The 14,482-nt window shown below is 36.8% G+C and overlaps 1 protein-coding gene across 1 annotated transcript in view; it reads right to left on the bottom strand.

Moving 5' to 3' along the window:
- The window catches only part of Smc1b (structural maintenance of chromosomes 1B), a 59,005-nt gene extending 44,554 nt beyond the window's left edge, over positions 1-14,451 (bottom strand). The window contains exons 1-6 of the mRNA XM_051189551.1: positions 14,320-14,451; positions 8,384-8,572; positions 7,079-7,191; positions 6,791-6,994; positions 2,669-2,907; positions 270-528 (exon numbers count right to left, since the gene is read on the bottom strand). Coding sequence (XP_051045508.1) covers positions 270-528; positions 2,669-2,907; positions 6,791-6,994; positions 7,079-7,191; positions 8,384-8,572; positions 14,320-14,428 — 1,113 coding nt within the window. The 5' untranslated portion in view covers positions 14,429-14,451. The remainder of the gene's footprint in view (positions 1-269; positions 529-2,668; positions 2,908-6,790; positions 6,995-7,078; positions 7,192-8,383; positions 8,573-14,319) is intronic.
- Between the last annotated feature and the right edge of the window lie 31 nt (positions 14,452-14,482).

The raw sequence follows: 14,482 nt of genomic DNA on the forward strand, positions 1-14,482 counted from the left end.
CCTAACTTTTATTACAGTACAACTCTAGGTAATACTGGGCTTTCACTAACCGGTAAGGTTATAACACCATCTAACTACATGAAGGAAAAATAGCTTAGTTTCAAGTTTAAATTTAGATTCTGTGAACAGATCAAATAATTTTTAATTCCTACAATGTATATTCTAAAGACAATCTCAATAAATCATCAGAGATGTCATTCTTTAATTTTTTTCTAATTAAAAAAGAAACTGAGACAATAAAAAAGTTTCTAGTATTTTCATTTTTTCACCTGACTATTTTCCAATTCAATGTCTTTCCCTTTATGTAAAGTTTTTTCTTCCATCTGTTTTTCAAAACTTCTCCAAGCTCTATCTAAATCAACCAGTTCTGCCTCTAAGGCTCGTATGTCATCTTCCTGCTTAGAACACTGTTTTTCATTGTCTGCTATCAATTTCTTAGATAAATCCAATTTCTTGAGATGGTGAGAAGTATTTTCTTTAGCTTTAATGTACTGGGGTCTCTTCTGATTTAAAATTGCTTCGAGAGATCTAAAAAGGAAAAAGTAATTTTTAAAAATTTATTTTAGCACAAAAAAAGGTATTTATTTATATTTTTATTTGGAGACAGGGCCTCACTATGTAGCCCTGGCTGGGCTGGAACTCGCTATATATATACAAAGTTGATATTGATTGAGGAGATCTTCATGTCTCCCATGTGCTAGGAATAAAAGCATAAGCCTGGCCAAAAGAAAAGTAACTTTGATTAGATATCATTCAAAAATTAAATTCTAAAAGTTATCTTGCAGATATTATTAGGCAGACCTGTAGTTGTCAGAGGTTGGGTAAGGGAGAGGGAAAGAGTTGAATAGTAGAAGCAGAAGAGTATTTTTTTTAAGTCTTTAAACTATGAATTTGTCAAAACCAAAGGAACTTTATAGCACCAAGAGTATACCTTATGTAAACAAAATGTTAAAGACTTCTTAATCTGCCAGATGAGAAAGTCTAGAAACAGTATTAGTGACCAGACTTAGGATGTAGATGTAGGATCCTAATACTACTCTCTAATCAAAAAAAAAAAAAAAAAAAAAAAAAAAAAAAAAAAAACCAAAATAAACCTTGGAGAGGTGATTGGTCCTAGGCCTGGGGTAGGTTCATAAAACCTGGGAATGTGGTTAGGACTAGGTCGGACAAGATAAGCCTGGAGTATTTTGCAATGACAGAAAGTAAAGAAGTGCTAAACAGGAAAAAAAAATCACAATGATGGGATGTGTCTAAGGGATATAGGGATAAGGGAAACAATTCAAAGAATAATTGAAGTAGTAAAATAAGCAATACAGTATTGTGCTTTAATTCCAGATAGAAAATATATCTAAGTACAGTTATATAAAAAATAATTGAACAATCTGGGTGGCAGCACATACCTGTATTCCCAGCACTCAGAAAACAGAGGCAGGCAGATCTCTGAGTTCAAGGTCAGGCTGGTTTACACAGAGTTCCAGGACAGCCAGAGATACATATAGAAACCCTGTCTTGGAAAACAAGCAAACAAAAACTGAACAAATAATGGAGATGAATCTCTTGTGCAGAAATACAATGTATCACTGGGCTTTGCTTCAAAGTGGAGAAACTCTCACCTCTGTGTCAGTTGTGCTGAAAGAGAGGACTAACTTTACTGCAGAGAAACCTGACAAACACAATCTTAGTCAGGTGATCAAGGTTAACATTTAATAGTGCACATGTTGATATTATGCACAGGATATGCCTAGAATATGCAGAATGATATTTTACTTCTTCACCCTCAGAAAACCAGCCCATACAAACCTTGCAACAGTATTTCTTCAAAACTGCCATGCTGATAAACTGTCACAGCCCAAAGAAGTCCAGGAACAAATAACTAAATGTAATGTGGCACTCTGGGCCAGAAAAAGAGATGTTACACAGACATAAAGAAACTATGAATGAAATGTGGATGTAACTAATATGTATCAATATTGACTTATACATTCTAACTATACTAATATGTTAGTAGTAGGAGAAATGGCATGGGACTATAGGAGAAAGGTTCTATATTTACAAATTTTCTGTATATCTAGAGGCATTCCAAAATAAAATGTACATTTTATAAAGTCAATTTCAACCAGGGATGGTAGTACACATTTTTTATCCCAGCACTCAGGAATCAGAGGCAGGCAGATCTCTGCAAGTTTGAGGGCAGTCAGAGCTAGCTATACAGTGAGATTATGTCTCAAAACAAAAAAGAACAAAACACCAAAATAAATAAATACAAGTTTTTAAAAGTTAACTTGTAGGCTGGGAACACAGCTCAGTGGTAAAGTGCTTACCTATCAAGTATGAAGGTCTAAGTTCAGTCTACAGTATTGTCTCCACAAACACATTAACTTCTAAAGTATCAATTATATTTTCTTAATTTACATGAAACTCAATTATGGACCAAAGAAATGACTCAGTGGGTAAAGATACTTGTTGACAAAATTAACCTGAGTTTAATTCTTAGAACCTACAAGGTGAAATGAGAGAACTGACTTCTGTAGGTTGTCCTCTGGCCTCCTCATGAATGTTGCATTAAGCATGAGCCAGTATTCACATGTACAAACGCACAGGTAAAATAAATGCCATTAAAAAAACCTTTTAAAAAAGCCTAACTGCTAGTATTATTTTAAAAACTTACTTCAGTTCTTTTTCCGTTTGCTGTAGTTGTCTAGTTAACATGCCATGATCCTTTTTCTTGGCTTTAATTATGTTTTCATGGTGAGAAAGAGTGTCTTTTACAACACTCAAACTCCTGTCCTTATGCTCTAATTCAGTGTTCAGAACATTAATTTTTTCTTCATTGTAATATAATTGGAAAAGCATCAGCTGTATCTTGTTTATTTTCAATTCTTTAAGAAGACTTTGGTAATGTTCTGCCTATAAAACAGTACAAAAGAAGGTAAAAGGGTATACGTTTAAGCTTCTGCTCATGAACTTGGCTAGTGTATTAGCACATCATCACTAATTTGTTACAGAAATTTGTTATGGAAACAATTATCTCTTCCCTGCATTCTCTCTTTTTTTTTTTTTTTTTTTTTTTTTTTTTTTGGAGACAGGAACTAGTTTCAGACCTGTTAAGCATCTGAGGATGTCCCTGAACTCCTGATTTTCCTTTCCATCTCCTAAGTGTTGAAATTACAGTGTGTACTACCACATTCATCCAAGAAAGATTATTCCTGACAAAAGTAGAATTGTTTGAAGACTTCTTAATATACTCTTAAAATAAAACAGCAACAAAGAAATGAGTCTGCATTCACACACTCAGTGACCAGATTGTTACAGTGAAGTGGCACCTGTTTGTCAATGGGTCCTCAGAAAGTCTGACAAGTTCCTTAACCCTGCTGATATCATCTTCTTTAATATATATATATATATATATATATATATATATATATATAAAACACATACACACACATTTATATATATATGTATATACACATACATACATACATATATATATATATATATAAGTCCCTAGCCACTTTACAGTGATTCCAAGTAAAATTCTTGCTCTAAGAAGTAATTTTGAACACAAAGAAAGGTCTAGAGAACTACAAGACTGCTGCCAAATACAATTTGAGCTTCCGTGGAAAGGCTACCATAAACGCCCTTCCTGGAGAGTGAGATCAACAACTAACTTATCCATGGAGCCCTCAACTAATGCCTGTTGGAAACAGGAGCAAACACCCATACATAAACACTGAGTTGAAGTAGAATTCAGATGCAGATGGAGAGGACAAGACCAGGCAGCAGAAACACATAGAGACAGTTTACCTGAACAAGGAGGAGCTAATGGGCCACCAGACTGAAAGCTGGGAAGCCATCATGGGACTGACTCAGGCCCCCCTGAATATGGGTCTCAGCTGAGCAGTCTAAGGGACCTCAGACAGTGGAACCAGATGTATCCCTGGTGCACAAAAGGACTTTGCGAACACATCCCCCATGGAGGGATAACTGCCTTAATCTAGAGACAGGAGAGAAGCCCTAGTCCCTACTTCACATGACCTGTCAGACCTACATGACCCCAACTGGATGGCATTCCCCTACATATGGAATTGGGGTGGGGGATGGGAGGGGAGGGTGTTTAGAGTGCATGTGAGAGGGCAGAGAGGGTAAAAGGGAGGGATGAAGGGAGGAAGGGAGGGAAAGAGGGAGGGAGAGGGAACTGGGATCGACATGTAAAGTAATAAATTAAATTTAAAAAAAATGCTCTGACTCCAAAATTTAAGTTCAAGGACAAGTTACTGGGGAAAAGGATTTCTATTTTTGTTTCCACAGAAAATGAAAAGATGTGGATTCCTTCCAGGCTAATGTGGTTTGATCAAGCCAGACCATCTGAAACAGAGTACCAGGTGATCCTACATTCAAAACAGCTGGACAAAGCAGCCTTACAGACTACAGCCAGGATTTCTGAATCTTCTTCGAATCCCCCATGACAGTGCCCCTTACCCACAGGAAGTAGTTTGGAAAGAACGACGCCCAAATTCCCAAATATTATCTATAAATATTTGTTTTCATTTAAATGGACTTGGTTATATAAAATAAAAAAAAAGTAGGGGGAGTAAAGGGAGTAACCTAGTTACTCAAACAGGTGCTTAGAAATGAAATTATTATGTAAATCTGTTTAAATTATATGCAATAATTATAAACATGAGACATTACTGTGCATAGTTAAAATTCACTTTTTAGTTCATTGTATGCACTTGCCTGAATTCCTTGGCTTTAAAGATTGTCTGCAGAATAAATAAATAAATAAATAAATGCTATTTATGAAAAAAAGAAGTAATTTTACACTGATAAAACTAATAGAACTATTAAAATTTTAAATTACACATGAAAAGGAACAATGCTCTTAAGATTTTTGCTAACAATAAAGAAAATAAGGGAGTGGGCCACCATCTTATAAGGTGGGGTCAACAAACTTTCCACTAGTAAGTTGTAAATAGATACCTTCCAAGGATGTTCCAAAAAAAAAAAATAATCAGGAAATGGGACTATTCTAATTGTCTTTATGAAAATGTTTTAAGTTCTGCTATTCTATAAGCTATTTCAGTATGCTCTAAATACTATGTTCTGACTTACTACCCACCTCTTTTCACTAACAAAATATGAAACATATATACACATTCACAATATAAAGAAACTAAGCAATACTACTAATAAGTAATACATCCACCTATCATTTATTTCTTCAAATATTTACTGAGCTACATGGCAGATATGTGTTTTTTTTTTTTTTTTTTTTTTTTTTGAGACAGGGTTTCTCTGTATTGCTTTGGAGCCTGCCCTGGAATTAGGTCTGTAGACTAGGCTGACCTCAAACTCATAAAGATCCACCTGCCTCTGCTTCCTGAGTGCTGGGATTAAAGGCCTGCACCAACAATGCCAGACTACCATCCTTCTTCTTATTAAGATTATATTCCAATTTTTCCAATAGAGGGCATTGGACTCAGAGACTACTAAAAAAAGCAAACAAGATAATTTTGCACAGAATTATATGCTACAAAGAAAACTAAATTAGTAACACAACAGAAAGGAGGAGACAGTAATTTAAAATGGCTTCTGAGCAACAAGTAGTTAATAAGGAAATGGTTTGGGGAAAGCTTGAGTTACAATGCATCACCCATGTAAAAAAAGATCATTAGTGTTGGTGAGAATCCAGCCATGGTCTATTAAGCCAAACATAAAAGAATATACAGTGTTGTTCTTGGAAATGTAGTTATTTTTCATTAAAAATATATTATCCATATTAAGATGAAAGAGCTTAACAAGTTAAAATACCCAGTTTTAATTTAAAACAGAATAAACAGAGTTGAAGAAATGGCTCAGCAGTTAAGGACACTGGCTGCTCTCCCAGAAGACTCGGGTTCAATTCTCAGCTCTCACATAATAGCTCACAACAGTTTGCAACTCCAGTTCCAGAGGATCCACTGACCTCTTCTGGTCTCTACAGGCACCAGGCACATGGTGCACATGTACACTTTTAGGCAAAACACCCATGCACATATAAAATAATAAAAATGAAACACACACACTATATATACATATATATATATAACTACATATATATATATATATATATATATAGAGAGAGAGAGAGAGAGAGAGAGAGAGAGAGAGAGATAGATAGATATGCAATTTCTTATGAAAAATTCTTTGGGGTCCTCAGTAACATTTACAAGTGTACAAGAGTCAAGACCCAAAAGTTTTGAGTATCTCTGCTGTACTGTCTTATATGGCAGACATATAAAAGTTTTATATTGGGGCAGCAAGTTGGCACAGCAGGTTAAATGTACTTATTGTCAAGCCTGACGGCTTATATTCAATCCCCAGGAACCACGTGGTGAAAGGGAGACCTGATTCCTGACCACCACACATGGATCTGAACATGTGCACATACACATACAAAATAATGTTAAAAAACTGTTTACCTTTTTTTAATTTTTACTGAATGTCAGATTTTGTTTCACATTATTAATGGAATCTTTTAGTACCCTACAGCCAATAATGCAGGGTTTTGTTTGCTTCTTTTCAGTTTTTTTTTTCTTGTTTTTGTGAGACAAACTTTCTCTGTATAGCTCTGGCTGTACTGGAACTAGCTCTGTAGACTAGGCTAGCCTCAAACTAAGAGATCTGCCTGTCTGTCTCCAGAGACCTGGAATTAAAATTGTGCACCACCATGCCTGGCTAATTACTTATATTTTAACAGAATTTTTAAAAGTATGTACTTATTACTGGTGACATGTTCAAGACACCTTACCTCTTCTTTCTCGATTTTTGCATGCTTCCGCTCTGCAGCTACATTTTTTTTCCTATTAAAATTGAATTGTGCATCTTCTTCAGCTTTTTGTAACTTCTTTTTCTTTGCCTCATATTCTCCTATAAACTCTCCTGAAGTACTGATTTCTTCAAAAAATTGGGTTCTCTCTTTGGGTTTTTTCATAGAAATTGACTCTACAGTTCCCTATTAGTAACAGTAAAGCACAACAGCATGTAAAATGTGGTAACATCTTAAAAACAAACCAAATAAACGAGTATAACTACTTACCTGAAAAACTAGACAGTTCTGTGCTTTGACTATTATACCTATCTTTTCCAACTGTGCTACATATGCAGAACGACTCACGGGTTTATCCCCAAAATGAAATTCTGAGCATCCCCCTAAAATAAACAAATAAATTGTTATAAAATGTTTTCACTGAAATAGTTTTACAATAACATAATACACCTATACATAAACCCATTTAATTACTTAATAAATATTATATATTATACTAAAGATCATGTCACAGTACTAACAGATAAAAGTGTTTTATCTGAAAGAGTTCATATCTAAGCAATATAAACAAAATATTCAAATAAAATAAAATAGCATGTGAGCAAGTTGTATCTGTAAGGATGGGATGTTTCTACATGTGGTGGAAGTTATTACAATTTTTAATACAGTGAACAAAGAATTTTTACTGAAATGGAGAATTCTCAGTTAAAAAGCCAAGTGCTAGGTATGGTGACATGGCCCAGAATTCCAGCACCTTTTGGAGGATCGCTTGAGCTTGTATTAACAACACATTGACAGCCCATCACAATTTTTTTAAAATGCCCAAAAGGGAATGCAAAAATAGGTCAATGACTACTCCAAGTGATAAAATGCAGAAATACCTAAACAATATATCTAAAATATATATATAAACTTAAGTTAGTAATGCAGTTTGCATACTTTATAAAATGTAGTGAAGGCAGACATGGTAACATGTATATTCAATGCCTGCCCTAAAGAGCCTAAGTAGGATTGTGAACTAAAGGTCAGTTGTACTACATATCAAGATCCTGTCAAGAAAGGGAGGGAGGGAGTGTGGGAATATTTATTTTAGTGAATTAGAAAGAAAACAAAAACAAGTAAGAATAAAATATATACCTACTTTCGTGACTTAAGAGTCCTTGTATGATATAGTTATTACAGATGAGCCATAACAGTTTATTATAGTAACACAGGAAATTAATGAATACAAGATAAACATTTTATTTGAGTTGCTTTTAGGTGTATATAAGCCAAAAATATACTTACTTACTAAGAAAACAAGTACAGAGAAGCAGAGAAAGAAGTTTTATAATGTCTATTCAGAGATAGCTCCCTCCTTCATCTTAAGCAAATATCCAAGTATAAAAATGTTACCTGTCATAGTATTGAAAGTGAGTCTGCTTAAGCAAGACACTTAATAGGAAGTAAAATGCCAGTGATTAGTAAGTCACAAACTTCAAAGAAAGATCAGGCAATCAGACCCTAAACAAAAATATTCTTTGTGTCTGTCTCTGTCTCTGTCTCTCTCTATCTCACACACACACACAAAATTACCTCTGATAATCCTTGTAAATGTTTTCTCTTCTCCACTGTCCTCTATGTATATAATTTTTACACTTGCAGAAGAAGAAACAGGTTTTCCAATATGTGCTCCATGAATAAGTTCTTGAATATTTTTTACTCTTAAATTAGTTGTTTTTTCTCCCATTACAAAACTAAGTGCATCCATTACATTAGATTTTCCTGAAGAAGAAAAGAAGGTGAAGATTCTTTTTGTTCTTGGGGTTTTTGTTTTTGTTGTTGTTTTGGTGGTTTTTCAAGATAGGGTTTCTCTGTGTAGCCCTAGTTGTCCTTAAACTCATTTTGTAGACCATTTGAACACAGAGATCCGCCTGCCTCTGCCTCCTGAATCAAAAGATTCATTCTTAATGACTGAAAAATCTTCTGAGAACCAAAGAAAACAGAAGTGAAATCTAGCCAATGTTCAAAATCTATTTTTTTATTTTAAAATAATTTATATTTTTTCTTATTTTACATATCAATCCCAGTTCCCTCTCCCTCCCTCCCATGCCCCCAACTTCCCCTCCCATACCACCACCCCCATTCCACAGGGATGGTGATGCCTTCCAGGAGGGATAAACAAAATCTGTCAAGTCATTTGGAGTAGGGACTAGGCCATCCCTCCTGCCTCTAGACTAAGGAAGTATCCTTCCATGGGGAATATGCTCCCAAAGTCCTTTCATGCACCAGGGATTCATCCTGGTTCCACTGTCAGAGGTCCCTTAGACTGCCCAGGCCTTCTAACTGAGACCCATGTTCAGGGGGTCTGAGCATGCCCAATGCTGATTTTCCAGCTATCAGTCTGGGGGTCCATTAGCTCCCCCTTGTTCAGGTCAGCTGTCTCTGTGATTTCTGTAGCCTGGTCTTGCCCCCATTTTCTTATCACTCCTCCCTCTCTGGAACAAATCTATGTGATTGAGAAACTCCAGAGTTTCTTAATAGGTGTACTGTTTCTACCATATAGCTGTGGCAGAAAGGTGTGAATGTAAGGATATAAACATATGAATCAAAAAACTAATTAAATAAAGTTAAAACAAACATGGACCTCAGCACTCTCCTATTACTGAGTATCACACAGGGCAAATGACTTAACATCTCTATTTCCCATTGTATAAATAGGGAAATGATCACATAAACATAACAGCACCATACCCCTCTATATTTAAAAAAAAATTAAAAAGCTAGCTGGGCAGTGGTGGTACATGACTTTAATCCCAGCACTTGAGAGGCAGAGGCAGACAGATCTTTTTGAATTAAGAAACCAGCCTGACCTACAGAGTGACAGAGATACCCTGTCCTGAAAAATAACAGCAGATTGATAGATAGACAGACAGACAGACAGACACTTCTCAAGGTATAAACTGAGACTGCTAGAATTTTCATGATTTTTATACTTGGATCTGGGCAAAGTTTTAATAATTTCTTGGTAGGGATGGTTCATGGTGCCTAAACTTTTTGGGACATGACTAGAATTAAATATGTGCTAGGAGTCTGGAATTTGGATATGTAATAGATAGAGAGCATGTCCATCTCCCAATAAAAACCCTGTACATGGAGTCCATGAAGATTTTTGGTGGCAATTCAACATGATAACTTACTGCTGAAGTTAGCTTTTCCCACTGCTGAGTTTGCTTTGTACTTCTTCAGTGTCATGCATGACAGCCCTGAGTAAACTATATGCCACACACTGAAGGATTGCTCAGCAGATTACCAAACCAGAGGGTAGTCCTGGAGGTCTTCCATCCCACTGGTAGATTAGCTTTGTAGGGAACCTTAAAGATGAGTTCTAGCAAAACTATAAAATTTGTGTTTAAATCAGCTGTGAGGGCATACACCTTTGATCCCAGCACTTGGGAGGCAGAGGCAGATAGATCACATTGAGTTTGAGGCCAGCCTGGGCTATATAACAAGGGCCAGGCCAGCCAAGGCTATATAAAAACTATACAAAAACCCCTTGTGTTTGAAACAAGGAATTCAAATATTTTCTCCCAACCAAGAAAATACTTTCCCACACAAAGGTTTGGCTATATTCCTGGAACTTAAGTTAATTAATTGGTTGACTGCTTCCTGCTTTCCTTCATACCTTTTGCCCCCCCCCCCAATTCTTTTAAAACTAGCCAGTTGCCAAGACTGTGAGGTCAGATCCCAGCTAATGGAGAAAAGACTCAGACTCTACTACCTGCCCTAGAAAAAACAAGTGCACTTCTAGTCTCAGGGAGCTTGCTCTTCCAAGCTTACTCTCTTGATCAAGATACATACTTCAGCTGGAATTGTGATCTTTTTCCTTGTGACCCCCCAAACTTATTTCTAATATTATACTACAAACCCATAGCTGTAATTCCAAGACACAATTGTCAGTCCAGCCATTACACAAGCAATTTGAATTTCCAGTGCAAGAAAGTAATGTAAACAAAGATGGTTTTAGAGGGCTAGAGTCATTCTAAAAAGAACAATAAGTTTTTTTAAATGCTGCAAAAACAGCCAGGTGGTGATGGCATATGCCTTAATCCTAGCACTAGGGAGGCAGAGGCAGGTGGATCTCTGAGTTTGAGGCCAGCCTGGTCTACAGAGTGAGTTCCAGAACAGCCAGTAATACAGAGAAACTCTGCCTCAAAAAAAATAAAATAAAATAAAAATAAAAATAAAAAAGCTATAAAAACCATGGCTTTTGGAGGTTGAGAAATTTCACATCAAAAAGCTACTGTAAAAAGCACATGTAGGACAAAATGAACATTCATTGTACTGAATTATTAAATGTGGCAGTAATGAAACCAAATAGCAACACCTTTTCATAGACCATTATTTAAAATCTACTCAAAAATATATTTTCCCAATTAAAATTTTTATTCAATTAATGTATGTGTTCAAAAGGTTGTATTTTTAACTTACTTACTTACTTACTTACTATGTGGCCCTGGCTGTCCTAGAACTCCATGTAGACCAGGACAGACTCAAACTCACAAATCCACCTGCCTCTGCCTCCCAAGTACTGGAATTAAAGGCTTCAACCACCATAGATATGGTAATAAATATCACAGAAAGATAAAACTGTGTGATGAAAGGATAGAATAATTGGAAGAGAAATGTATAGTGCTCATCTGTCAACTAGTGTTAATCACCATCTGCTATTAAAAAAAAAGATAATGAACAAACCAAACCAAGCCAAGAGACTGAGGATATCTGCTATGAATAATTTAAAAAGAACATTAGGAAAGTAGCTATTTTGAAAGAGCTATATTTTAGGCTATGATTGCTTAATACAGATGAACCAAGATTTGAAAACTATAGAAGCCACACTACTGTTCTTTCAATCCTTTTTTATTCCAACTCCTTAAAACATAACTCTCCTTTTTGCCATTCCTTTCCTAATTCAAAATCTTAAAAAGCCTCCTTAATCTTTGATCTCTTAGCCCTCAAAATATCCATTCATCCTACAGATGTTTTTTTTTTTCCTGAACATGTATCAGACACTCTTTTTAAGTACCAGTAAATTATAGGTTTTGATCTATCAAAATTTAATGAAGGTAATAGTTTTGCACTATCCTCACAACTAGATACCAGACTATGAGACTAAACCAAATAGAATAACTCATCTAAGTTCCACGCAATCAAACTGAAGTTTTAAGGAAGCAAGTAAATCCCCACATAGACTGGTTTATCCTGAAAGCAGGAAGCTCACAAAACCAAGCAAACAGTCTAATCTACCTCAGCTGGGTGTAAGGAAAGTAACCCGTCTTAAGTTACTGTTGGTCAATCCACTTTTATTATTCTTATAAAAGCCAACCATTCTGCTATTCCTAGTAAAATACTCACTCTACTTCAGAGAATGAGATGTGGCCTGATACTACAATCACAAACAAAAGACAATTAGCACTTTAAATTTGTTCTAAGTTTTTCACTGCTCTAAGGTGCTTACAGTGGAAGGATGTGATCAATTTGTTGAGCCACTTTTGGTGCTGGACACCTGTCATCTGTTATTTTGTGCAACAATTTCTGTGGAATTGGTATTTGCATTTTACAAATGAACAGGCAAAAAAAATCAAACATACTTTAGAGTGAAATATTTGATTTCCAAAACACACGCTGTTCCAATAAATGTTTTTGGTTGTGAGCCTAGCCTTTAATGGCTTAGCCATCTCTCCAGCTCTGTTTCCAATAAATGTAAGAAATTATATTATAACTTGCAAGGAAAAATTTGAAGTACCATATAACTACCTAACAAGAGCACCAATAGCTAGAGACCAATTTGAATTTTTAAAAAATTTTATTGCATAGGTGTTTTGCCTGCACGTATATAAGCATACCACATGATTCCTAGTGTCTGCACAAACCAGAAGAAGCTGTGAGGATTCCTTGGAGCTACAATTACAGATGGTTATGAGTTACCATGTGGATGCTGGAAACTGGATCCAGGTCCTCTTAAGATCAGCTAATACCTGCAACCACTGAGCCATCTCTCTAGACTGAGCTAGATTTTTTAGGAATAATTCTAGGTTAAGTTTTAAGGAGTAAGTCAATTTAGAGAGGGGAGTGCTAAAAGTAAATATATTATCCTGGGAAAAGATCACTTGATCACAGGTACAAAGGACTAAGCACATGGTATTATTTAAGTTTAAAATAAAAAGAAGAATATTGCTTTTATAAGCTTATATTTAGGAGTATAAGAGAAAAGGCTAGATAAGTTATCTAAGAACTACAACATACTACATTAAAGGAAGTGAACTTTATGCTTTAGATTGTGAGAAGCCATGAAAGGACTTTAAAAAAAAAAAAAAAAAAAAGCACTGTGCTACATTAAGATAAGGGAAATAACATTCCGATACATTATGTAGGTCTGTAGGAAAGGGTTCTGTCTGAATACTATTTTGAAATTAGTTGAGGAAATCTGGATTTGAGCATCAGATGAACATTTAATGAAAGGCTAATCTTCTGAAGAAGAAACAGTAAGTACTAACTCATTTTTTTAAGTTTACCTAGGGCAAAAATCTGTATGTATATGCCCCCAAAGTAACAGAGCAATCATCTCTGAATTGTAAATAAATGTTTGATTTTTCTGTTGTTATTGTCAAGTTTTTATATTACATGTATATTGTTTTATATGAAAATTTTTTCAAAAGATTGTTATCACTAGATTATCTAAAATTAAAAAAAATATGCTGATGCTGACAGTGAATCAGGTGGTGGGTAAGTTCGTTATGATAGTACACATTAACTGATGGCCACAGAAGGCTTAACAATCATTTGTTGAAAAAGATGAACAAAGCAAATCTTCAGTGCTCAGACTGGAGACCTCTGCTGTAAATGGTTTAAACGCAGCACCAGCCAGGAAAACTATTTTAGAAATTATCTTTTGGGCACTAAATTTCCCCTGCTTCTCATTAACTACGCTTGGGTTACACTCGGGGTGTTTGTGTGTGTGTGTATGTTTTCTCTCCAACAACGGCCAAATCCATTTCATTCTTAGTTATTTGCTACTGTTGGGTGGTGGATGGGTGAGTGAGGACAGCCTGCAAGGGTGGGTGGGGGCTGAGGACTCTGGAACTCTTAGCCCCAGTCCTTCGTGAAGCAGAGACCTCAGGCTGGGGCCGGTCGGGCCAGACCCCATGTCCTTCTCAGGCCTACAGCGAGAGTCAGGGGTGGAGGATGTGGGGGGGGGCGTGCTGGTCCCCTCAGGGCGACAACGGGCGAGGCGCCCCTGGGTCCCCTCAGAACGACGGGAAGGCCCCTTGGAACCCTCAGGCCAATTGTGGCCCCTGTACTCTTGGACCTACAGCAGTCAACAGTGGCACCCTGCTGAAAGGGAGGGGTCCCCTCGGCCTAGCCGGTCATCACCAGCATTGGGAGTGGCTGGGTTCCCTCGGGCCTACGGCCGGCCGGAGCCAGTGGCCGCGGTGGCCCCTCAGGCCGAACTGCTCTGGGGCGCAGGTTACCAGAGCCGTTGGGGCCGATGATGCAGGTGAACCTCTTGAAGGGGCCGATGACCTGGCGGCCTCGCCACGACTTGAAATTCTCCACAAGCAGCAGCTCAAGGCGCCCCATGGCCGCCCTCCGCGCCTCCACCGCTTGCTTCCTCGTGCGCCGGTGGGAAAAGCG

This window comes from Phodopus roborovskii, unplaced genomic scaffold, assembly GCF_943737965.1.
Source record: "Phodopus roborovskii unplaced genomic scaffold, PHOROB, whole genome shotgun sequence".
NCBI classification, from domain to species: Eukaryota; Metazoa; Chordata; class Mammalia; order Rodentia; family Cricetidae; genus Phodopus; species Phodopus roborovskii.